We start from the raw sequence: 24,517 nt of genomic DNA, 5'->3' as shown, positions 1-24,517 counted from the left end.
CAGCATCCACTTAGGACGCCAGAGAAAATAAGATTTTACTCACCGGTAAATCTATTTCTCGTAGTCCGTAGTGGATGCTGGGCGCCCATCCCAAGTGCGGATTGTCTGCAATACTTGGATATAGTTATTGTTACCTAAAGGGTTATTGTTGAGCCATCTGTTAAGAGGCTCAGTTATATTTCATACTGTTAACTGGGTATAGTATCACGAGTTATACGGTGTGATTGGTGTGGCTGGTATCAGAGCCCGACCCTAACCAATATGATGCCCTAGGCAAGATTTTATCTTCTGCCCCCTAGGACCACCGTTAGTTCTGCAGGAGATGCCTGGCATGAGTCAGCTGGCAGCTCTGCTAACGTTGGGTGCCTTTTGTTTATGAAAATGCACCTTATTTGCATTACTATGTGGCTAGGATGCACAAGCAGCTTCTGGTGATTAAAATTATATGCAGCATGCTTATATTCTGTGTGTGACTGCGGCTGTATCTGCATACGAAATGCTATATTACAGTGATTTCCAGGAATACACTGCAACCTAGCATTTCGTATGCAGATACAGCCGCAGTCACACACAGAATATAGGCATGCCACATATAATTTTAATCAGCATAAGCTGCTGGTGCCCCTTAGCATACCAAATGCCCTAGGCATTTGCCTAGTTTGCCTATACCTAAGGCCGGCTCTGGCTGGTATGAGTCTTACCCGGGATTCAAAATCCTTCCTTATTGTGTCAGCTCTTCCGGGCACAGTATCCTAACTGAGGTCTGGAGGAGGGTCATAGAGGGAGGAGCCAGTGCACACCAGGTAGTCCTAAAGCTTTCTTTAGTTGTGCCCAGTCTCCTGCGGAGCCGCTATTCCCCATGGTCCTTACGGAGTACCCAGCATCCACTACGGACTACGAGAAATAGAATTACCGGTGAGTAAATACTTATTTTTCGTAACTAGAGGAACTTTAAAATAATTTCAGGAATAACCAATATAGTGTATTCAATGTCCACATTTGAACAATTGACCAATTATAGGTGAAAGATGGGTAATAATGAATGATTGCACATATGATCACACACATGACAAGCCTGTATGATTAAGACATGGTGTTGACGATACAGCTTTATATAGATCCCCATACCATTACTGGCAGATATCGAGACCTATGAATATATGCCAAGGACCTGTACACTAGACGTGACATGGGATTGTTTTCTTGTGCAGTGTCAATCTGAATTATCAGAGAGAGATTTATCAAGATACCCCATATCACTGTCAGCAGGCCTTCCAAAGTAGGGTATAAAGCAGGACTACAATCGTGGGATGTATATGAATGGATTCTCAATAGAGACATATATATTACAACCACTATCTGCTATATCTCAATACCAGTCTACGTGAAGAATGGATTGCATAATCCAAACTCTTCTTAGAATAATAGAAGTAATATGGAGGAGAGAAGACACCATAGTTAGCAGTCTTGCATGTGTGAGATAATAACAATATCCATCACTTAAATTCACCTATATGACAAGTAGAAGTGGACAGTACACCCATTACCTATACGATTAGATCCCCTGGGCAATAGATGATTCAGTAATTACAAACGTCATTGATTAATATAGAAATAAAAACACAGTGAGCCCAGAAGTTATTTAATATTATTTTTATTGATTCATTTTTTCACATTTGTGTGGTTATATTTCACTAAACAGGAAAATATTTTAAACAATAGAATAAAAGTTAAGTCTTATTGAAACAATATATCAATATATCAACTTCCTCTCCAAAGACAATCCTGCTCTTTCGTTTCTTGCCCCCTGTCTCCTGCCTCCCCCTCACCTACTGCCCCGGTCTCCCTCTCCCCTACTGCCCCCGTCTTCTGTTTCCCTCTCACCTACTGTCTCCCTCTCACCTACTGCCCCGTCTCCTGTCTCCCTCTCATCTACTGCCCCCTGTCTCCTGCCTCCCTCTCATCTACTGCCCCCTGTCTCCTGCCTCCCTCTCATCTTCTGCCCCATCTCCTGCCTCCCCCTCACCTACTGCCCCGGTCTCCCTCTCACCTACTGCCCCCGTCTTCTGTTTCCCTCTCACCTACTGTCTCCCTCTCACCTACTGCCCCGTCTCCTGTCTCCCTCTCATCTACTGCCCCCTGTCTCCTGCCTCCCTCTCATCTACTGCCCCCTGTCTCCTGCCTCCCTCTCATCTTCTGCCCCATATCCTGCCTCCCCCTCACCTACTGCCCCATCTCCTGCCTTCCCCTCACCTACTGCCCTCCTGCCACCCTGTCTCCTGCCTCCCCCTCACCTACTGCCCCGTCTCCCTCTCACCTACTGCCCCCCGTCTCCCTCTAACCTACTGCCCCCTGTCTCCTGCCTCCCCCTCACCCACTGCCCCCCTTGTCTCCTGCCCCCCTCAAGTACTGCCCCCTGTCTCCCCCTCAAGTACTGCCCCCCTGTCTTCCCCTCACCTACTGCCCCCGTCTTCTGTCTCCCTCTCACCCACTGCCCCCCGTCTCCCTCTCACCTACTGCCCCCCTTGTCTCCTACCCCCCTCAAGTACTGCCTCCCCCTCACCTACTGACCCCTGTCTCCCCCTCACCTACTGACCCCTGTCTCCCCCTCACCTACTGACCCCGTCTTCTGTCTCCCTCTCACCTACTGCCCCCCGTCTCCCTCTTACCTACTGCTCCCTGTCTCCTGCCTCCCTCTCACCTACTGCCCCCTGTCTCCTGCCTCCCCCTCACCTACTGCCCCATCTCCTGCCTCCCCCTCACCTACTGCCCCCTGTCTCCTTCCCCCCTCACGTACTGCCCCGTCTCACCTACTGCCTCCCCCACATCTACTGCCCCACTGTCTTCTGCCTCCCCCTCACCTACTGCCTCCCTGTCTCCTGCCTCCCCCTCACCTACTGCCCCGTCTTCTGCCTCCCCCTCACCTACTGCCCTGTCTCCTACTTCCCCCCTCACTTACTGCCTCATCTCCTCACCTACTGCCTCCCCCACATCTACTGCCCCCTTGTCCTGCCTCCCCCTCCCCCACTGCCCATGTCTCCTGCCTCCCCCTCACCTACTGCCCCCTTGTCTCCTGTCTCCTCCTCACCTACTGCCTCCCTGTCTCCTCCTCACCTACTGCCCCCCTGTCTCCCCCTCACCTACTGCTTCCCTGTCTCCTGCCTCCCCCTCACCTACTGCCTCCACCTCACCTACTGCTTCCGTCTCCTACCTCCCCCTCACCTACTGCTTCCGTCTCCTACCTCCCCCTCACCTACTGCCTCCCTGTCTCCTGCCTTCCCCTCACCTACTGCCCCCGTCTCCTGCCTCACCTACTGCCTCCCCCTCACCTACTGTCACCCTGTCTCCCATGCCACCCCCTCACCTACTGCCCCCGTCTCCTTTCTCCCCCTCACCTACTGTCCTCGTCTCCTTTCTCCCCCTCACCTACTGCCCCCGTCTCCTTTCTCCCCTTCACCTACTGCCCCTCCGTCTCCTTTCTCCCCTTCACCTACTGCCCCTCCGTCTCCTTTTTCCCCCTCACCTACTGCCCCTCCGTCTCCTGTCTCCCTCTCACCTACTGCCCCTGTCTCCCCCTCATCTGCTGCCTTCTGTCTCCTGCCTCCCTGTCTCCCCCTCACATACTGCCCCATCTCCTGCCTCCCCCTCCCCTACTGCCCCCTGTCTCCTGCCTCCCCCTCACTCACATCCCCCCTGTATCCTGTCTCCCACTCACTTACTGCCTCCCCTACTGCCCCGTCTCCCTCTCACCTCCTGCCTCCCCCTCACCTACTGCCTCCCGGTCTCCTGCCTTCCCCTCACCTCCTGCCCCCTCTCACCTACTGCCTCCCCCTCACCTACTGTCACCCTGTCTCCCCATGCCACCCCCTCACCTACTGCCCCTGTCTTCTGCCTCCCCCTCACCTACTGCCTCCCCCTCACCTACTGTCACCCTGTCTCCCCATGCCACCCCCTCACCTACTGCCCCCGTCTCCTGTCTCCCCCTCACCTACTGCCCCGTCTCCTGTCTCCCCTCACCTACTGCCCCCACCTCCTTTCTCCCCCTCACCTACTGCCTCCACCTCCTTTCTCCCCCTCACCTACTGCCCCCGTCTTTCTCCCCCTCACCTACTGCCCCCGTCTCCTTTCTCCCCCTCACCTACTGCCCCTCCGTCTCCTTTCTCCCCCTCACCTACTGCCCCCTGTCCTTGCCTCCCCCTCATCTACTGCCTTCTGTCTCCTGCCTCCCTGTCTCCCCCACACATACTGCCCCATCTCCTGCCTCCCCCTCCCCTACTGCCCCCTGCCTCCCCTTCACCTACTGCCTCCCTGTCTCCTGCCTCCCCCTCATCTACTGCCCCCTGCCCTGCCTCCCCCTCACCTACTGCCCCCGTCTCCCTCTTACCCCTGTCATCCTCTCACCTACTGCCCTGTCTCCTGCCTCCCCTTCATCTACTGCCCCTTTGTCTCCTGCCTCCCCTTCATCTACTGCCCCTTTGTCTCCTGCCTTCCCCTCATCTACTGCCCCTTTGTTTCCTGCTTCCCCCTCTGCCCCCGTCATCCCCTCACCTACTGCCCCCCTGGTCTCTCACCTCTCCCTGACCCACTTTCCCCTGTCTCCTGCCTGCCACTTACCCACCTCACCCCGCTCTCCCCAGTGTCCTTCCTACCCTTCACCTACTGCCTCCGTCTCCTGCCACCCCCTCACCTACTGCCCCCCTTGTCTGATACCTCCCCCTCACCTACTGCCTCCTGTCTCTCCCTCACCTACTGCCTCCGTCTCCTGTCTCCCCCTCACCTACTGCCTCCCTGTCTCCCCCTCACCAACTGCTTCCCTGTCTCCTGCCTCCCCCTCACTCACATCCCCCCTGTCTCCTGCCTGCCCCTCATCTGCCCCCTGTCTCCTGCCTGCCCCTCATTTGCCCCCTGTCTCCTGCCTGCCCCTCTTCCCCCTGTCATCCCCTCACCTATTGCCCCTCCTGTCTCCCTCTCACCTACTGCCCCGTCTCCTGCCTCCCCTTCATCTACTTTCCCTTTGTCTCCTGCCTCCCCCTCTGCCCCCCGTCATCCCCTCACCTACTGCCCCCCTGGTTGCCCACCTCTCCCTGACCCACTGCCCCCTGTCTCCTGCCTGCCCCTCCCCCACCTCTCCCCTCTCTCCTTCCTACCCTTCACCTACTGCCCCGTCTCCTGCCTCCCCCTCGCCTACTGGCTCCCTATCTCCCCCTCACCTTCACCCACTGCCCCTCTGTCTCCTGACTCCCCCCTCATCTACTGCCTCCCTGTCTCCCCATCATATACTGCCCATCTACTGCCTCCCCTCATCTACTGCCTCCCTTTTCACCTACTGCCTCCTGTCTCCTGCCTCTCCCTCATTACTTAGTGTTACATATTTACTATGTTATATATGCAATCTGTGTTATGTATTCTGTTTATTCCTAGGCATTCCAGCTGTGAGGAGCCAGAGTCTCTAACTGATTCCCAGAGGATGGAAAAGGACAGGGGTCACAGGACTGAAAGGATAATTAATATCACCCTGGAGATCATCTACCTGCTGACTGGGGAGGTGAGGCGATCTGGGAGCGTCACAGTGACGTCACTTATATCTATAGTAATAATACAGGGACATGACTGGGGAGGTGAGGGGGTTTGGGAATATTACCATGTCGTCACTTATATCTATAGCAATAATACAGGGAGGTGAGGGGATCTGGGAGTGTCACAGTGACGTTACTTATATCTATAGCAATAATACAGGGAGGTGAGGGGATCTGGGAGTGTCACAGTGACATCACTTATATCTATAGTAATAATACAGGGACATGACTGGGGAGGTGAGGGCAGTGGCGGAACTAGAGAATGGTGGGCCCAGGTGCAACAATATGCATTGGGCCCCCTCCCATATTAAAAACAGGGAAATGGCGTCGCCCAAAATACGGTGTTTTATCTCACTAACAAGGGGTGTTGCCACACAGTAGTACTCCCAAATCACAGTAGAGAGCTTTACACACAGTGCGCCACACAGTAGAGAAGCTTATACACAGTACACCACACAGTAGAGCGCCTTATACACGTTGCGCCACACAGTAGAGCGCCTTATACAGGGTACACCACACAGTAGAGAGCCTTATACAGGGTACGCAACACACTAGAGAGCCTTATACAGGGTACGCCACACAGTAGAGAGCCTTACACAGGGTGCGCCACACAGTAGAGAGCCTTACACAGGGTGCGCCACACAGTAGAGAGCCTTATACAGGGTACACCACACAGTAGAGAGCCTTATACAGGGTACGCCACACACTAGAGAGCCTTATACAGGGTACACCACACAGTAGAGAGCCTTATACAGGGTACCCAACACACTAGAGAGCCTTATACAGGGTACACCACACAGTAGAGAGCCTTATACAGGGTACGCAACACACTAGAGAGCGTTATACAGGGTACGCCACACAGTAGAGAGCCTTATACAGGGTACGCCACACAGTAGAGAGCCTTATACAGGGTACACCACACAGTAGAGAGCCTTATACAGGGTACACCACACAGTAGAGAGCCTTATACAGGGTACACCACACAGTAGAGAGCCTTATACAGGGTACGCAACACACTAGAGAGCGTTATACAGGGTACGCCACACAGTAGAGAGCCTTACACAGGGTGCGCCACACAGTAGAGATCCTTATACAGGGTTCGCCACACAGTAGAGAGGCTTATACATGTTACAACACATAGGGGGGTATTCAATTATTGACAGATTTTTCATCCAGTCTAAAAATCGTCAATTATTGGTCATTTTTAGGGCGAATGACATTCCCCCTATTCAATGCATGTGCAGGATTTTTCAACTGGTCAAAAAATCCAGCATTAACGAAAATCACGTGGATCTGTGAATTTTCTGGTGAGCCATGTGTTTTGACAAATTTGCAGGCATTTTTGCCCATTTTTTGAGTCTGTTTTCTCCCATGCCAATTCGACAAAAAAAGTGAAAAGTCGTGGGCGAAAAGGGATTAAAAAATGGGCGAAAAACCCGCAATTAAATACCCATGGTCGAATTATACAATTTTTTCGCTAGCCGAAATTGAATACCCCACATAATAGAGAAGCTTATACACGGTACACCACACAGTAGAGAGGCTTATACACATTACGCCACACAGTAGAGAAGCTTATACACGGTACACCACACAGTAGAGAGGCTTATACATGGTACGCCACACAGTAGAGAAGCTTATACACGGTACACCACACAGTAGAGAGGCTTATACATGGTACGCCACACAGTAGAGAGCCTTATACACAGTACGTCACACAGTAGAGAGGCTTATACATGGTACACCACACAGTAGAGAGGCTTATACACGGTACACCACACAGTAGAGAGGCTTATACATGGTACGCCACACAGTAGAGAGGCTTATACACGGTACGTCACACAGTAGAGAGGCTTATACATGGTACACCACACAGTAGAGAGGCTTATACACGGTACACCACACAGTAGAGAGGCTTATACATGGTACACCACACAGTAGAGAGGCTTATACACGGTACACCACACAGTAGAGAGGCTTATACATGGTACACCACACAGTAGAGAGGCTTATACACGGTACACCACACAGTAGAGAGGCTTATACATGGTACACCACACAGTAGAGAGGCTTATACACGGTACACCACACAGTAGAGAGGCTTATACATGGTACGCCACACAGTAGAGAGCCTTATACACGGTACGTCACACAGTAGAGAAGCTTATACACGGTACACCACACAGTAGAGAGGCTTATACACGGTACGTCACACAGTAGAGAAGCTTATACACGGTACGTCACACAGTAGAGAGGCTTATACACGGTACACCACACAGTAGAGAGGCTTATACATGGTACACCACACAGTAGAGAGGCTTATACACGGTACACCACACAGTAGAGAGGCTTATACATGGTACGCCACACAGTAGAGAGCCTTATACACAGTACGTCACACAGTAGAGAGGCTTATACACATTACGCCACACAGTAGAGGCTTATACACGGTACGTCACACAGTAGAGAGGCTTATACACATTACGCCACACAGTAGAGGCTTATACACGGTACGTCACACAGTAGAGAAGCTTATACACGGTACGTCACACAGTAGAGAGGCTTATACACGGTACGCCACACAGTAGAGAGCCTTATACATGGTACGTCACACAGTAGAGAGGCTTATACATGGTACGCCACACAATAGAGAGGCTTATACATGGTACGCCACACAGTAGAGAGGCTTATACACGGTACGTCACACAGTAGAGAGCCTTATACACGGTACGTCACACAGTAGAGAGGCTTATACACGGTACGTCACACAGTAGAGAGGCTTATACACGGTACGCCACACAGTAGAGAGGCTTATACATGGTACGCCACACAGTAGAGAGCCTTATACATGGTACGCCACACAGTAGAGAGGCTTATACACGGTACGTCACACAGTAGAGAGGCTTATACATGGTACGCCACACAGTAGAGAGGCTTATACATGGTACGCCACACAGTAGAGAGCCTTATACACAGTACGTCACACAGTAGAGAGGCTTATACACATTACGCCACACAGTAGAGGCTTATACACGGTACGTCACACAGTAGAGAAGCTTATACACGGTACGTCACACAGTAGAGAGGCTTATACACGGTACGCCACACAGTAGAGAGCCTTATACATGGTACGTCACACAGTAGAGAGGCTTATACATGGTACGCCACACAATAGAGAGGCTTATACATGGTACGCCACACAGTAGAGAGGCTTATACACGGTACGTCACACAGTAGAGAGCCTTATACACGGTACGTCACACAGTAGAGAGGCTTATACACGGTACGTCACACAGTAGAGAGGCTTATACACGGTACGCCACACAGTAGAGAGGCTTATACATGGTACGCCACACAGTAGAGAGCCTTATACATGGTACGCCACACAGTAGAGAGGCTTATACACGGTACGTCACACAGTAGAGAGGCTTATACATGGTACGCCACACAGTAGAGAGGCTTATACACGGTACGCCACACAGTAGAGAGGCTTATACATGGTACGCCACACAGTAGAGAGGCTCATACATGGTACGCCACACAGTAGAGAGCCTTATACATGGTACGCCACACAGTAGAGAGGCTTATACATGGTACGTCACACAGTAGAGAGCCTTATACACGGTACACCACACAATAGAGAGGCTTATGTACGGTACGCCACACAGTAGAGAGGCTTATACACGGTACGTCACACAGTAGAGAGGCTTATACACGGTACGTCAGGCTTATACATGGTACGCCACACAGTAGAGAGGCTTATACACGGTACACCACACAGTAGAGAGCCTTATACACGGTACACCACACAGTAGAGAGCCTTATACATGGTACGCCACACAGTAGAGAGCCTTATACATGGTACGCCACACAATAGAGAGGCTTATACATGGTACGCCACACAGTAGAGAGCCTTATACACGGTACGTCACACAGTAGAGAGGCTTATACATGGTACGCCACACAGTAGAGAGCCTTATACACGGTACGTCACACAGTAGAGAGGCTTATACATGGTACGCCACACAGTAGAGAGGCTTATACACGGTACGTCACACAGTAGAGAGGCTTATACATGGTACGCCACACAGTAGAGAGCCTTATACATGGTACGCCACACAGTAGAGAGGCTTATACAGGGTACGCCACACAGTAGAGAGGCTTATACAGGGTACGCCACACAGTAGAGAGGCTTATACATGGTACGCTACACAGTAGAGAGGCTTATACATGGTACGCCACACAGTAGAGAGGCTTATACATGGTACGCCACACAGTAGAGAGGCTTATACATGGTACGCCACACAGTAGAGAGGCTTATACATGGTACGCCACACAGTAGAGAGGCTTATACATGGTACGCCACACAGTAGAGAGCCTTATACACGGTACGTCACACAGTAGAGAGGCTTATACATGGTACGCCACACAGTAGAGAGGCTTATACATGGTACGCCACACAGTAGAGAGCCTTATACATGGTACGCCACACAATAGAGAGGCTTATACATGGTACGCCACACAGTAGAGAGGCTTATACATGGTACGCCACACAGTAGAGAGGCTTATACATGGTACGCCACACAGTAGAGAGCCTTATACACAGTACGTCACACAGTAGAGAGGCTTATACATGGTACGCCACACAGTAGAGAGCCTTATACATGGTACGTCACACAGTAGAGAGGCTTATACATGGTACGCCACACAGTAGAGAGCCTTATACATGGTACGCCACACAATAGAGAGGCTTATACATGGTACTCCACACAATAGAGAGGCTTATACATGGTACGCCACACAGTAGAGAGCCTTATACATGGTACGCCACACAATAGAGAAGCTTATACATGGTACGTCACACAGTAGAGAGGCTTATACATGGTACGCCACACAGTAGAGAGGCTTATACATGGTACGCTACACAATAGAGAGGCTTATACATGGTACGCCACACAGTAGAGAGGCTTATACATGGTACGCCACACAGTAGAGAGGCTTATACATGGTACGCCACACAATAGAGAGGCTTATACATGGTACGCCACACAATAGAGAGGCTTATACATGGTACGCCACACAATAGAGAGGCTTATACACGTTGCGTCACACAGTAGAGAGGCTTATACATGGTACGCCACACAGTAGAGAGGCTTATACATGGTATGCCACACAGTAGAGAGGCTTATACACGGTACGTCACACAATAGAGAGGCTTATACACGTTGCGTCACACAGTAGAGAGGCTTATACATGGTACGCCACACAGTAGAGAGGCTTATACATGGTACGTCACACAGTAGAGAGGCTTATACACGGTACGTCACACAGTAGAGAGGCTTATACATGGTACGTCACACAGTAGAGAGGCTTATACATGGTACGCCACACAGTAGAGAGGCTTATACATGGTACGCTACACAGTAGAGCAACGCACACGTAAACATTTACAACCAGGAATGTGAGACAGATACAGATGAAGACAGCCTTATCGTTGCCGCAATGTGCTGGAACTGGCGTACGCATCACAGCAAGCTGCAGTGAACGCCGTACTGTGGCTAGTCGCTGCCTCCGTTCACTCCATAGATGTCTATGGCTTGCATGCGTTCACACACACGCGCTTCATAGACATGGGCACACTAGTTGCGCCATCCATGCCATGATGCGAACTCATCGCGGGTTGGATGAGTGTGGCTACATCTATATATATGGATACACACACACACACACACACATAGTAAAACATACGCAAAGCAAGACACAAATACACAGACACAGCCACAGAAAACACACACAAATACAGCTAAACACATAGCAAAATACATATACAGTATATACACAGAAACACACACACCCATAGCTAAACACACACACACACACACACACACACATATATAGCTACACACACATAGCAAAATACATATACAGTACATACAGAAACACACACGCACACAGCAAAACAGACATAGGAAAATACATATAGAGTATACACTGAAACACACACATTGCCAGCAAAACACAAACTCTTTACTTTACATATGTTTTCATTGTCCACAAGTTGCACACTTTCCACCTCCCAGGCTAGCTCTGGCTCCGGCAAGGCTCCTCACTGTGCAGGGGCTGAGTGCACTGACGTCACTTCTCCTCAGTCCTCACTCTTCCTGCTGCCGTGACTCCCCTCCCCCTCCTCCTCCTCCCTCCCTCTCCCTCCCTCTCCCCCCCTGTCCAGTATGCAGTGACTCAGTCCAGGAAGCTGAGAGCTGCAGCCGAGATGAAGGGTGATGTGATCACCCTTCTCACATCACTGGTGCCGGGGACCGTGTACAGGCTTCCTCAGCAGCAGCAGCAGCTCAGCAGTGGCAGCGTGTAATGAGTCAGTCTGACTCATTATACTGCTGCCGGCTATGGGCCCCTTCACAGCGCTGGGCCCCAGTGCACTGCACCCCTTGCACTGCCGCAAGTTCCGCCTCTGGGTGAGGGGGTTTGGGAATATTACCATGTCGTCACTTATATCTATAGCAATAATACAGGGAGGTGAGGGGATCTGGGAGTGTCACAGTGACTTTACTTATATCTATAGTAATAATACAGGGACATGACTGGGGAGGTGAGGGGGTTTGGGAATATTACCATGTCGTCGCTTATATCTATAGCAATAATACAGGGAGGTGAGGGGATCTGGGAGTGTCACAGTGACGTTACTTATATCTATAGTAATAATACAGGGACATGACTGTGAAGGTGAGGGGGTCTGGGAGTGTCACAGTGATGTCACTTTTCTCTAACGTCCTAGTGGATGCTGGGGAGTCCGTAAGGACCATGGGGAATAGACGGGCTCCGCAGGAGACTGGGCACTCTAAAGAAAGATTTAGTACTACTGGTGTGCACTGGCTCCTCCCTCTATGCCCCTCCTCCAGACCTCAGTTAGAAAGTTAGAATCTGTGCCCGGCCAGAGCTGGGTGCTTTTAGTGGGCTCTCCTGAGCTTGCTAAGAAGAAAATGTGAGCATTGGTGGTTCAGTGGTAGAATTCTCGCCTGCCACGCGGGAGGCCCGGGTTCGTTTCCCGGCCAATGCAGCATAAAATTTACCATTAGCTCCAGAGGGATCGAACACAGGTACCTAACCTTGATCGTCCGTTCCCGTAGCCGCGCCACCGTCCCCCTCGCAGAGCCAGAAGTACAGAAGCTGGCAGAAGCTAAGAAGACATCGAAATCGGCGGCAGAAGACTCCTGTCTTCACTTCAGGTAGCGCACAGCACTGCAGCTGTGCGCCATTGCTCCCACAGCACACCCGCACACTCCGGTCACTGTAGGTTGCAGGGCGCAGGGGGGGAGGTGCCCTGGGCAGCAATTAGTATACCTTTGGCAAAATAACACACATATACAGCCAGGCACTGTATATGTGTATGAGCCCCCGCCATTTTTTACACACAGAAGCGGGACAGAAGCCCGCCGCTGAGGGGGCGGGGCCTTCTTCATCAGCACTCACCAGCGCCATTTTCTCTCCACAGCTCCGCTGAGAGGAAGCTCCCCAGGCTCTCCCCTGCAGTATCAAGGTAGAAAAAGGGTAAAAAAGAGAAGGGGGGGGGGGGGGGCACATAAATGTAGGCGCAAATGATCACAATCAGCAGCTACTGGGTAAACACTAAGTTACAGTGTAATCCCTGGGTTATATAGCGCTGCGGTGTGTGCTGGCATACTCTCTCTCTGTCTCCCCAAAAGCCTTTGTGGGGTCCGGTCCTCAGTCAGAGCATTCCCTGTGTGTGTGCGGTGTGTCTGTATGTCAGTGTCGACATGTTTGATGAGGAAGTATACGTGGAGGCAGAACAATTGCAGATGAATGTGGTGTTGCAGCCGACGGTGCCGACACCTGATTGGATGGATAAGTGGAAGGTGTTAAATGATAATGTAAGCTCCCTGCATAAAGTGACATCACTTATATATATATAGTAATAATACAGGGACATGAATAGGGAGGTGAGGGGGTCTGGAAACGTCACAGTGGCATCATCTATTAATATAGTAATAATACAGGGACATGACTGGAAAGGTGAGGGCATCTGGGAATGTCACAGTGACATCTCTTACATCTATAGTAATAATACAGGGACATGACTGGGGAAGTGAGGAGATCTGGGAATGTCACAGTTACATCACTTAAATCTATAGTAATAATACAGGGACATGACTGGGAAGGTGAGGGCATCTGGGAATGTCACAGTGACATCACTTATATCTATAATAATACGGGGAAGTGACGAGGTGAGGGAAATCTGGTAGCATCACATTTACATCACTTATAACTATAGTGATAATACAGGGACATGACTGGGGAGGTTAGGGGATCTGGGAGTGTCACAGTGACATCACTTATTTCTTTTTCATCCACTAGGGGGCACTGTAGTACTCTTAGGATATGGACGGTACAATAGCAGGGATAGGCACATTGAAATGTTTAAATGTGTAACCCTCTTCCCACCTCCATACTCCCAAGATGCCTCAGTGTTTTTTTTGTGCCTTCATCAGGGAAGGTCGCATCCTGGAGTCATTCCAGGGTTTCCTTATAATTTTTCTAACTATTTTCACTCCATGCGTGGGGAACGTTTTTTGCACGAGCTGCTTACTAAGGTATAGCTTCACTGGCTGAAACTCCCCCGCTTCCCGGCTCCCACCAGCGGTCAGACACATACTGCCACTGGGCGCCTGTGTTGCTCCACACCTGCCTGCTCCCTGGCACCAGGCAGCACAGCTCCAAACAGCGCTGCCACTGGCCTCTACAATCTGTCCCTCTGGGAAGCGGCTTCCAGCAGTGGTCAAATAATGCTGCCGCTGGGCACCTGTCAGGATACACCTCGTGGCTCCAGAGAAGCGGCTTCTGGCAGCGCGGCTCGCAGCAGCGGACAGATCACACTGCCGCCACTGGACGCCCGTCACATCACACATCTACCCGCTCTCCAGCTTCCACCAGTGCACAGACCACGGTGGGTAGCTGCTGCTGCTGCAGGGTGCCGTCACCGGCGCTTGGTATACAATGCGGGGGGTATGGGTGGAAGAAGCTAGGCGCGGCTCAGTGCTTTAGGCATTGGGGGAAGTCATGGCGGTCCCTAGTTCAGCGGTTCCCCTAAATATAAGGGATGGTGGCCAGGGCTATAAGGGACATAACAGGCTATTAAGCCTAGGTTATGAGTGCTTTTGGGGGTACATAGGTTATAGTCAGATGCACATGCTGGGACGCCGTTTTCACACAAAGGTTACACACCTATTTCCTGCTTCTTCCTGCAGCAATATGTCAGTCCTACAACACACGGCCACTAGAGGGGGCAGGGGTGTTTAGTAGGTGGCACAGTGACCATCATAGATTTCCTCTATAACACAGTGCGGTGCACGTGGTATTATAGACGCTACAGTTATTTTCACTGAGTTGTGCGGACGTTGTCTCACTGTATTATTGTCTGTCTGCATGACAATATGAGAAACAGCAGCTTGTCTGTGATAACTGTGAGAATGTCTGATTTGCAGTCAGAGTTGTCCGCTGCACAAAAAGACCGTGAGACGGCTAAGTCTGATTCACGGTTAATACCGTGTGAGCAGCCAATGTGGGCTCAGGATGTTTCTAGAACTTTGCTGGGTTACAAAGTCCATGTATAATTCAATTTCTAAGAATGGTCATCGTTTGTCTCATAATTACATTCTGACGACACATCTGATATCTCAGCATTGGGTCAGGAGTCAGATAGTGAGGTCACTAATAGCCCGAGCTATGATGATCTCATTAGAGCGGTAAGCCAGCTGCTAGGTTGCACTGAAACATATGAGGTTTTATTGCTAGCAGACTATGGGCGACTGCGTGTTTTTTCTTATTCATATCTCTTAATAAGCAGTTAATAGAAGCATGGCTAAATCCAGTTAAACACTTTTCTGGGACAACACGATTTCTGTCTAAATATCTTTTCCCACAGGCTATGACAACTAAATCGCCATCGGTGGAGTCTTCAGTTTCTAAACTTCCACTAAAATTGACTATTCCAGTCCCAGGAGCAGCTACGCTTAAAGACCCCTCGGAGAGTAAGCTGGAGGCCATGCTAAAGTCCATGTATACAGCAACAGGGGTGATGCTTACACCTGTTTGAGTTGGAGTTTGGGTTAACAAGGCTGTAGTTGCATGGGCGAAACAGCTCAGGTTAGGCCTACAACAGGGTTTTCCCTCAGACCAGCTTATATTTCTTACCGATCACATTTGTGAATTGGTTGAGTATTTAGGTACGGCCTCGTTGGATGTCGGACAAGTTAATTCTTGGTTTGCGGCCCAACAGCCACTGTGGTTGCGTTCTTGACAGGCCGAGGCAGAGTCAAAACGAGGAATAGAGGTGTTGCCTTCTACTGATGTTATTTGGTCCTGATTTTAACAAATAGATTTCTCAGTCAATGGAGGGGTGGGGGGGCGGATCTGTTGTCCTGCCATTGCCTGCACCAGTTCCTAAAGGGAAATACGATGGACCAGCGTTCAAATCTTTTAGACCTCGGTCCTTTCGAGGCTGGGCTGGAGGAACAACCATGCAGAGGGACGTGGTTTTCAACAAACCACTAACCGTCGTCAGGACACAAAGGGCGCTGACAAGCCAGTGGCATGACGGGCTTCCAGACCATCTTGGCTCTTCAGTTGTGGGAGCACGCCTTCAGAAGTTTCACTTCGCGTGGCTTCAGACATCACAGACAGGTGGATCCGCAATTTTGTTTTCAAAGGTTTCATAATTGAGTTTGATTGTCTACCACCGATGCGTTTTCTCAAGACGTCTGCCTGTGTCAGCAGACAAGTGAGCAGGTCTGCAGACCGCTATTCAGTCTCTCGTACAGAGTTTTGGTTCTGGTTCCAGTACACCAACTAGGTCAAGGGTTTTATTCCAATCTTTTTGTAGTACCAAAACCGGATGGCTCGGTCACACATATATGGAACCAAAAGGGGTTCAATCAGTACATCACTTACTACACATTCAAGATGGAATCCCTACGGTCAGTGATTGCAGGTTTAGAACCACAGCAATTCATGATTTTGTGGGATCTCAAGGATGCGTACTTACACATTCCAATTTGGCCACCGCATCAGGCGTACTTAAGTTTGCAGAACAACAAGCGCCTCGGATATACACAAAGATGATGTCTGTGATGATAGTTCATCTCCGATCCCTGGGAGTGATAATCGTTCCGTACTTAGATGACCTTCTCATCAAGGCTTCGTCTCAACAAATACTTCTTCAACATGCCTTACTATTGTACAGTGTACCAGTTCAGTTGGTTGGATTGTCAACTTAAAAATAAAAATCAAGTGTGAATGGGCCTTACATCCAGAAATGTTCCAGATGTTAGTCCAGTGGTGAAGTTACCCAAAGGTGGATCTAATGGCTTCTCGCCATAATCATCAGACAGTTATGTGTCCAGAACAAGAGATCCAAAGGCAGTGGATGCTCTCACCATAGCGTGGCCGTACAGCCTTGTGTATCTATTTCCACCTTTTCCGCTGCTTTCTCTGTTGCTAAAGCGGATCAAACGAGAGTCCACGACCGTCATACTAGTGGCGACTCATTGGCCTCGGAGAGTGTGGTTCTCGGATCTCCATGGTCTACTCACAGATGATCCCTGGCTGATTCCGCTACGTCCAGACCTACTACAGCAGGGGTCGTTCCTTTACCCCGATTTAGCGCGGCTGCGTTTTACGGGGTGGCTGTTGAGACCACTGTCAAGACGAGAGGGCATTCCACAGTTGGTTATACCAACCATGTTACGTGCTAGGAAGCCAGTTTCAGCTGCTCATTATTACAGGATTTGGCAAGCTTATATAGGTTGTTGTGAAGCTAGGATGTTTCCGACATCTTCTTTCAAGTTATTCCATCTTTTGCTCTTTTTACAGACGGGGTTAGATGGAAGACTACGTTTAGCGACACTAACGGTGCAGGTCTCTGCTTTGTCTGTTTTCTTTCAAAGGCGTTTGGCTCTTTTGCCAACAGTTCATCATTTCCTGCAAGGTGTTCAATCTCCATTCATTCCACCTACAGCTCCATGGGACTTGAATCTAGTTTTGCATGTTTTTGCAGTCAAGTTTTGAACCCTTGCAACACATGGATGTTAAGTTTATTACTAGGAAAAATGTGTTTCTCCTAACCTTAGCTTCGGCAAGGCGTGTTGCACAATTGGGTGCCTTGTCATGCAAGCCACCATCTCTTCTATTTCATACTGACAGAGCGGAACTTTGGACAAATCCTGCTTACAGGTAGTATCTTCTTTCACATCAATCAACCAATCATAGTTCCTGTTTTTCAGAAGATTCAGGAACTCCGGCTACTTTGGATGTGGTACGCGCACTCTGCGTTAATGTATCCCGAATATCAACAGTACATGAAATGGATACTTTGTCCTCTATTATGCAGTCAAGATAGGTTGGCCAGCTTCCAAACAGACCTTGGCCAGATAGATTAACCTGACCATTCGTCCGGTGTACTTTCATGCTAGTCTAACACCAACTGCATCTGTTTCAGCACATTCCACGCGGTCTGTGGGAACATAATGGGCAGCAGGTCGTGGAGCTTCTACGACGCAACCTTGCCACGCGGTTACATGGACATCAGTGCAGACGTTTGTGCGCTTTTACAAGTTTGATAATTCTGCGGCATCAACTTCTAGCTTTGACCATCTAGTGTTACGGTGCCTACCAGCTCTCCCGCCCAAGGGGGAAACTTTGGTACGTCCCGAGAGTACTCCAGTGACCCCTAGTGGATGAAAAAGAAAACAGGATTTTGGTACTTACCAGATAAATCCTTTTCTTTACATCCACAGGGGGCACTGGACACCCACCCAGAGCAGTTTCACCTGGCTGGTGGTAAGTTCAATAGTTCTTATGGTAACACATTTTCACCGACTTGTTCAAATGCTAAGGTGATTGTTATCTATTGTTGTCACCTTTCTAGTTGTCCGTTATGTTATAATGTTATATGTAATTCTTCATTGTTCATCCTCTCTGTCGCTCCTATTTGGCTCAGCAGAAAAACACTAAGGCATCTTGGGAGTATGGAGGGGGAAGGAATCTTACACATTAAAATTTTTAAATGTGCCTATCCCTGCTATCGCACCGTCCATATCCCAAGAGTACTCCAGTGCCCCCTGTGCATTCAAAGAGAAGGATTTATCTGGTAAGTACCAAAATCCTATTATCTATAGTAATAATACAGGGACATGACTGTGGAGGTGAGGGGATCTTGGCGTATTTACAGTGATATTTATGTCTCCCCCATTTCACAGAGGTGTGAAGAAGACATCTGGTGAGTGTGAGACACCCAGCAGCCATCCTCGTGTGTCAGGAGGACTGAGCAGGTCCCAGAAGCCCCATCACGGTGCCTCCACCTCACTCACTGATACATGAGAGACACAGTGACCAGAAGTTCCAGAGACAAGATCATTCAGCTGCTGACTGGAGAGGTGACTGCTGGGAATGGGGCATTATACAGTAACACCAGGGGTCGTGTCTGGGTGATGACTGGAGAGGTGACTTCTGGGAATGGGCCATTATACAGTAACACCAGGGGACGATGTGTTGACTGCCGGGAATGGGGCATTACACGGTAACAGCAGGGGATGTCTGGGTGATGACTGGAGAGGTGACTGCTGGGAATGGGACATTATACAGTAACACCAGGGGACGTGTCTGGGTGACTGCTGGGAATAGGGCATTATACAGTAACACCAGGGGACGTGTCCGGGTGATGACTGGAGAGGTGACTTCCGGGAATGGGATATTATACAGTAGCGCCCTGGGACTTGTCTAGGTGATGACTGGAAAGGTGACTGCTGGGAATGGGACATTATACAGTAACACCAGGGGATGTGTCTGGGTGATGACTGGAGAGGTGACTGCTGGGAATGGGGCATTATACAGTAACACCAGGGGATGTGTCTGGGTGATGACTGGAGAGGTGACTGCTGGGAATGGGACATTATACAGTAACACCAGGGGATGTGTCTGGGTGATGACTGGAGAGGTGACTGCTGGGAATAGGACATTATACAGTAACACCAGGGGATGTGTCTGGGTGATGACTGGAGAGGTGACTGCTGGGAATGGGACATTATCCAGTAACACCAGGAGACGTGTCTGGGTGATGACTGGAGAGGTGACTGCTGGGAATGGGACATTATACAGTAACACCAGGGGATGTGTCTGGGTGATGACTGGAGAGGTGACTGCTGGGAATGGGACATTATACAGTAACACCAGGGGATGTGTCTGGGTGATGACTGGAGAGGTGACTGCCGGGAATGGGACATTATACAGTAACACCAGGGGACGTGTCTGGGTGATGACTGGAGAGGTGACTGCTGGGAATGGGGCATTATACAGTAACACCAGTGGATGTGTCTGGGTGGTGACTGCTGGTAATGGGACATTATACAGTAACACCAGGGGACGTGTCCGGGTAATGACTGGAGAGATGACTGCTGGGAATAGGGCATTATACAGTGACACTGGGGAATGTGTCTGGGTCATGACTGGAGAGGTGATTGCTGGGAATGGGACATTATACAGTAAAACCAGGGAATGTGTCTGGGCGATGACTGGAAAGATGACTGCTGGGAATGGGACATTATACAGTAACACCAGGGGTCGTGTCTGGGTGATGACTGTAGAGGTGACTGCTGGGAAAGGGACATTTTACAGTAACACTGGGGGACGTGTCTGGGTGATGACTGGAGAAGTGACTGCTGGGAATGGGACATTATGCAGTAACACCGGGGGACGTGTCTGGGTGACTGCTGGGAATAGGGCATTATACAGTAACACCAGGGGATGTGTCTGGGTGATGACTGGAGAAGTGACTGCTGGGAATAGGACATTATACAGTAACACCAGGGGACGTGTCTGGGTGATGACTGGAGAGAAGACTGCTGGGAATGGGACATTATGCAGTAACACCGGTGGACGTGTCTGGGTGATGACCGGGGAGGTGACTGCTGGAAATGGGCCATTATACAGTAACACCAGGGGACGATGTCTGGGTGATGACTGGAGAGGTGACTGCCGGGAATGAGACGTTATACAGTAACACCAGGGGACGTGTCTGGGTGATGACTGGAGAGGTGACTGCCGGGAATGGGACATTATACAGTAAAACCAGGGAATGTGTCTGGGCGATGACTGGAAAGATGACTGCTGGGAATGGGACATTATACAGTAACACCAGGGGTCGTGTCTGGGTGATGACTGTAGAGGTGACTGCTGGGAATGGGACATTTTATAGTAACACCGGGGGACGTGTCTGGGTGATGACTGGAGAAGTGACTGCTGGGAATAGGACATTATACAGTAACACCAGGGGACGTGTCTTGGTGATGACTGGAGAGGTGACTGCCGGGAATGAGACGTTATACAGTAACACCAGGGGACGTGTCTGGGTGATGACTGGAGAGGTGACTTCCGGGAATGGGATATTATACAGTAACGCCCTGGGACTTGTCTAGGTGATGACTGGAAAGGTGACTGCTGGGAATGGGACATTATACAGTAACACCAGGGGATGTGTCTGGGTGGTGACTGCTGGTAATGGGACATTATACAGTAACACCAGGGGACGTGTCCGGGTAATGACTGGAGAGATGACTGCTGGGAATAGGGCATTATACAGTGACACTGGGGAATGTGTCTGGGTCATGACTGGAGAGGTAACTGCTGGGAATGGAACATTATACAGTAACAACAGGGGGGGTGTCTGGGCGATGACTGGAAAGATGACTGCTGGGAATGGGACATTATACAGTAACACCAGGGGTCGTGTCTGGGTGATGACTGTAGAGGTGACTGCTGGGAATGGGACATTATACAGTAACACCGGGGGACGTGTCTGGGTGATAACTGGAGAGGTGACTGCTGGGAATGGAACATTATACTGTAACACCAGGGGACGTGTCTGGGTGATGACTGGAGATGTGGCTTCCGGGAATGGGGCATTATAGAGTAACACCAGGGGATGTGTCTAGGTGATGACTGTATCACTGTGTCAGGTTCCTATAAGGTGTCAGGATGTCACTGTCTATGTCTCCATGCAGGAGGGGGAGTATATAGAGGAACACAGAGGTTTGTACAAGGATGTGATGATGGAGAATCACAGGCCCCTCACATCGCTGGGTAAGAGGAGACTGTCATGTATTGTACAGGGGAGAGCAGGTATGGGGGCCCCTATATACACACACATCACCTGATAATCACATATATACACTGTACTCAGTCACTGTGTGTCTCTTACAGATGGACCCAGTAACAGAGATACCCCAGAGAGATGTCCCCATCCTCTGTATTCCCAGGATTGTACAGAGGAGAATCACAGGATCCAACAGGAGGATTGGGTAGGTGGGATTTACGATCTTCCCCCTTATACCAAAGTGACTGTCACTATATGATCTGTAGAGGAGCTGTGTGTCTTATACACTGATATTATACTGTTTCACCTCAATTTAATCTGACTGTATTGAAATATCATTATAGTTGGGTTTTTTTTGTTGGTTTTTTTTTAGGTAGAACGTCTGTCTAATATTAAAACAGAAGATATAGAGGGAGAAGAAGAGACGTATGTGACTGATATAAAGGCAGAAGATATAGAGGGAGAAGAAGAGACGTATGTGACTGATATAAAGGCAGAAGAAGAGACGTATGTGTCTGATATAAAGGCAGAAGATACAGAGGGAGAAGAAGAGACGTATGTGACTGATATAAAGGCAGAAGATATAGAGGAAGAAGAAGAGACGTATGTGACTGATATAAAGGCAGAAGATATAGAGGAAGAAGAAGAGACGTATGTGACTGATATAAAGGCAGAAGATATAGAGGGAGAAGAAGAGACGTATGTGACTGATATAAAGGCAGAAGATATAGAGGGAGAAGAAGAGACGTATGTGAGGGGTGATCAGCAGTGTAAGGAGGAGGTGATCGCTACAGATATCAGCACAGGTGAGTAATAAACACAAATTACAGAATAGAGTCACATAGTGACATATTCTCCTTGCTTAGTCACTACAGCAATCTCTTATACTATAGCCTCTGTTAGTACAAACTAATGAGGAATATGTATTTTCCCCGTGGGGGAGTCTGAAAACATCAGCCTCTATTATACTCCTGCTCTTCTCCTTACATCATGTCACTGTGTGTTTTACCAGCCCAGACATCTGACCAGTCTCCACTCCACACTCCAAGGGCAACAGGATCTTAGACGAATTAGTCATTCTTTGCCTGAATACTCAAACATTCTAGAAAGGTATTATGAAACGTAACAGTGGAAAGAATATCAGGCCATATACCATATAGCAATTAAATAGCAAAGGAAATAAAGCAAAACATATACTGTATGCTTTAGACCCATAACAAGAACAAATAAATCTTGCCCAAAAATAGATCCCTGCCCAGTAACTTAGTCCCAGTTGGCACATGTTACAGTAGGAAACGAAACAAACTCTGAGTGTCTGCAGCAGTCTTACTCCTTTAGCATATTAGTTTGAGATGGAAGACAACTCCTCCGGGATTGGTTTAGGTAAAGTGTCAGGAAGGACTGTCAACAGGAATATCCCACTTTTTCAGAATAGCAGGGCCATCCTCGGGTGCAGGTATCACTGTGAAGGCGCCATTTCGCATTACAATAAGCTTAGAAGGAAAGCCCAATTTGTATTGCACATTTCCTTGGGTGGAATAGTCGCCTTTTGGCCATCGTCACAGGAGAAATATCTGCAGATTATCCAGGCACTCAGCTGTGGATGAGGAAGACAAAGCGAGTTTTAGAATGCTTTCTTTAATATGAAAAAATGGACCCTGAGCAGAGTGTCCCTCGGTGCCTGGATAGGGGCCTTTATGGACTTTGGGAGTCTATGGATCCTATCAATAAGAAGGTCCGCAGCAGATGCCTTCGATGGAAGTTTATAAAAAGAGGTTCGTGGTATAATCATAAAGCTCAGCATTTGTAACAGAATTCCGGAACGCCCATTATTCCGATATTATTTCTCCGAGACCTGTCTTCTAAATCTATGACTTTATCACGTATAGAGACCATGTCTTCCTGAAAGGTGTCATGTGCTGAAATCAGATCTTTGTGAGACGCAACAATCTCTTTCATTTTAGTCTGTACGAGTGCCAATCTCACTGATATCGGACCTCAAAGCTTGAATATTAGAGCTAAGTTCTGAAGATATTTCAGTTCTTAAATGCTTATAACATAGAATGTATAGAGCGTAAAGTAATAGGATCATCTAGGATGTCTTAAGACGTCTTCAGCCATTACAGCTGGGCTGTGCGTCTGACAAGAAGAAGCAGATGATGTTGTAGCGGTCTCAGAAGAACCACCTGAATTCGAGATACCAAAGAGATGGACAGGTGGGGCCGATATGGTATCTTTTAACCTTTCTTGGAGGTATGGAAAGCCGGCTACAAAGAGACTGACCTCTCAGAGATAGGAAAATACAAACGATCTATAAATATAAGGAGCAGTAGTACGCTGTCAGGAGGTTACATCAAGATGACTCCGTTCACAATGACATTCTTGGGGTGACGGGGGGTTTTCCAGCCAAAATTTCAAGTAAACATGATGTAATGCAACTCAAATAACACAGTAATGACCGAGATATTCCACTAGAGGTCAGTGTGATCACAGACGTGAAGTACTCAGAACAGCGAGACACAAATGGCAAAATATATTCAGTGAATAAATCCACAAAATAATATACTGTCAGGTTGTAATCAGAGTGTAATGAGCTGTACTCGGACGATACTTGATACTGGGCTCTGCATGTAGACTGAGAGGAAGTAGATGATAGTGGTAACATATAAATAGAAGGTAGTTTCACCTCCAGGCAAATGCTTCAATTTAGTGTAGTGACCCCGGTCTAGCCACCAGGACACTTATTTAGCAGCTTATATCA

General features: G+C 49.1%; 1 protein-coding gene and 1 non-coding gene across 5 annotated transcripts in view; both read left to right on the top strand.

Annotated features, from left to right (window-relative positions):
* The window catches only part of LOC134984263 (oocyte zinc finger protein XlCOF22-like), a 55,445-nt gene that overhangs the window by 20,072 nt on the left and 10,856 nt on the right, over positions 1 to 24,517 (top strand). For 3 of the 4 annotated variants that reach the window (XM_063949890.1, XM_063949888.1, XM_063949889.1), the window contains exons 2-6: positions 5,422 to 5,545; positions 18,866 to 19,042; positions 21,665 to 21,782; positions 21,864 to 21,965; positions 22,134 to 22,562. In XM_063949890.1, coding sequence (XP_063805960.1) covers positions 18,983 to 19,042; positions 21,665 to 21,782; positions 21,864 to 21,965; positions 22,134 to 22,562 — 709 coding nt within the window. In that variant the 5' untranslated portion in view covers positions 5,422 to 5,545; positions 18,866 to 18,982. The remainder of the gene's footprint in view (positions 1 to 5,421; positions 5,546 to 18,865; positions 19,043 to 21,664; positions 21,783 to 21,863; positions 21,966 to 22,133; positions 22,563 to 24,517) is intronic. The other variant, XM_063949891.1, reaches the window with a different exon arrangement.
* TRNAG-GCC (transfer RNA glycine (anticodon GCC)) lies at positions 12,581 to 12,651 on the top strand. Its single transcript has one exon. It is a non-coding gene; the product is annotated as a tRNA-Gly (tRNA).

The sequence above is a fragment of the Pseudophryne corroboree genome, assembly GCF_028390025.1.
Source record: "Pseudophryne corroboree isolate aPseCor3 chromosome 3 unlocalized genomic scaffold, aPseCor3.hap2 SUPER_3_unloc_45, whole genome shotgun sequence".
NCBI lineage: Eukaryota > Metazoa > Chordata > Amphibia > Anura > Myobatrachidae > Pseudophryne > Pseudophryne corroboree.
The sequence above is the reverse complement of the archived record's forward strand: the minus strand, read 5'-3'. Positions and strand labels throughout refer to the sequence as shown.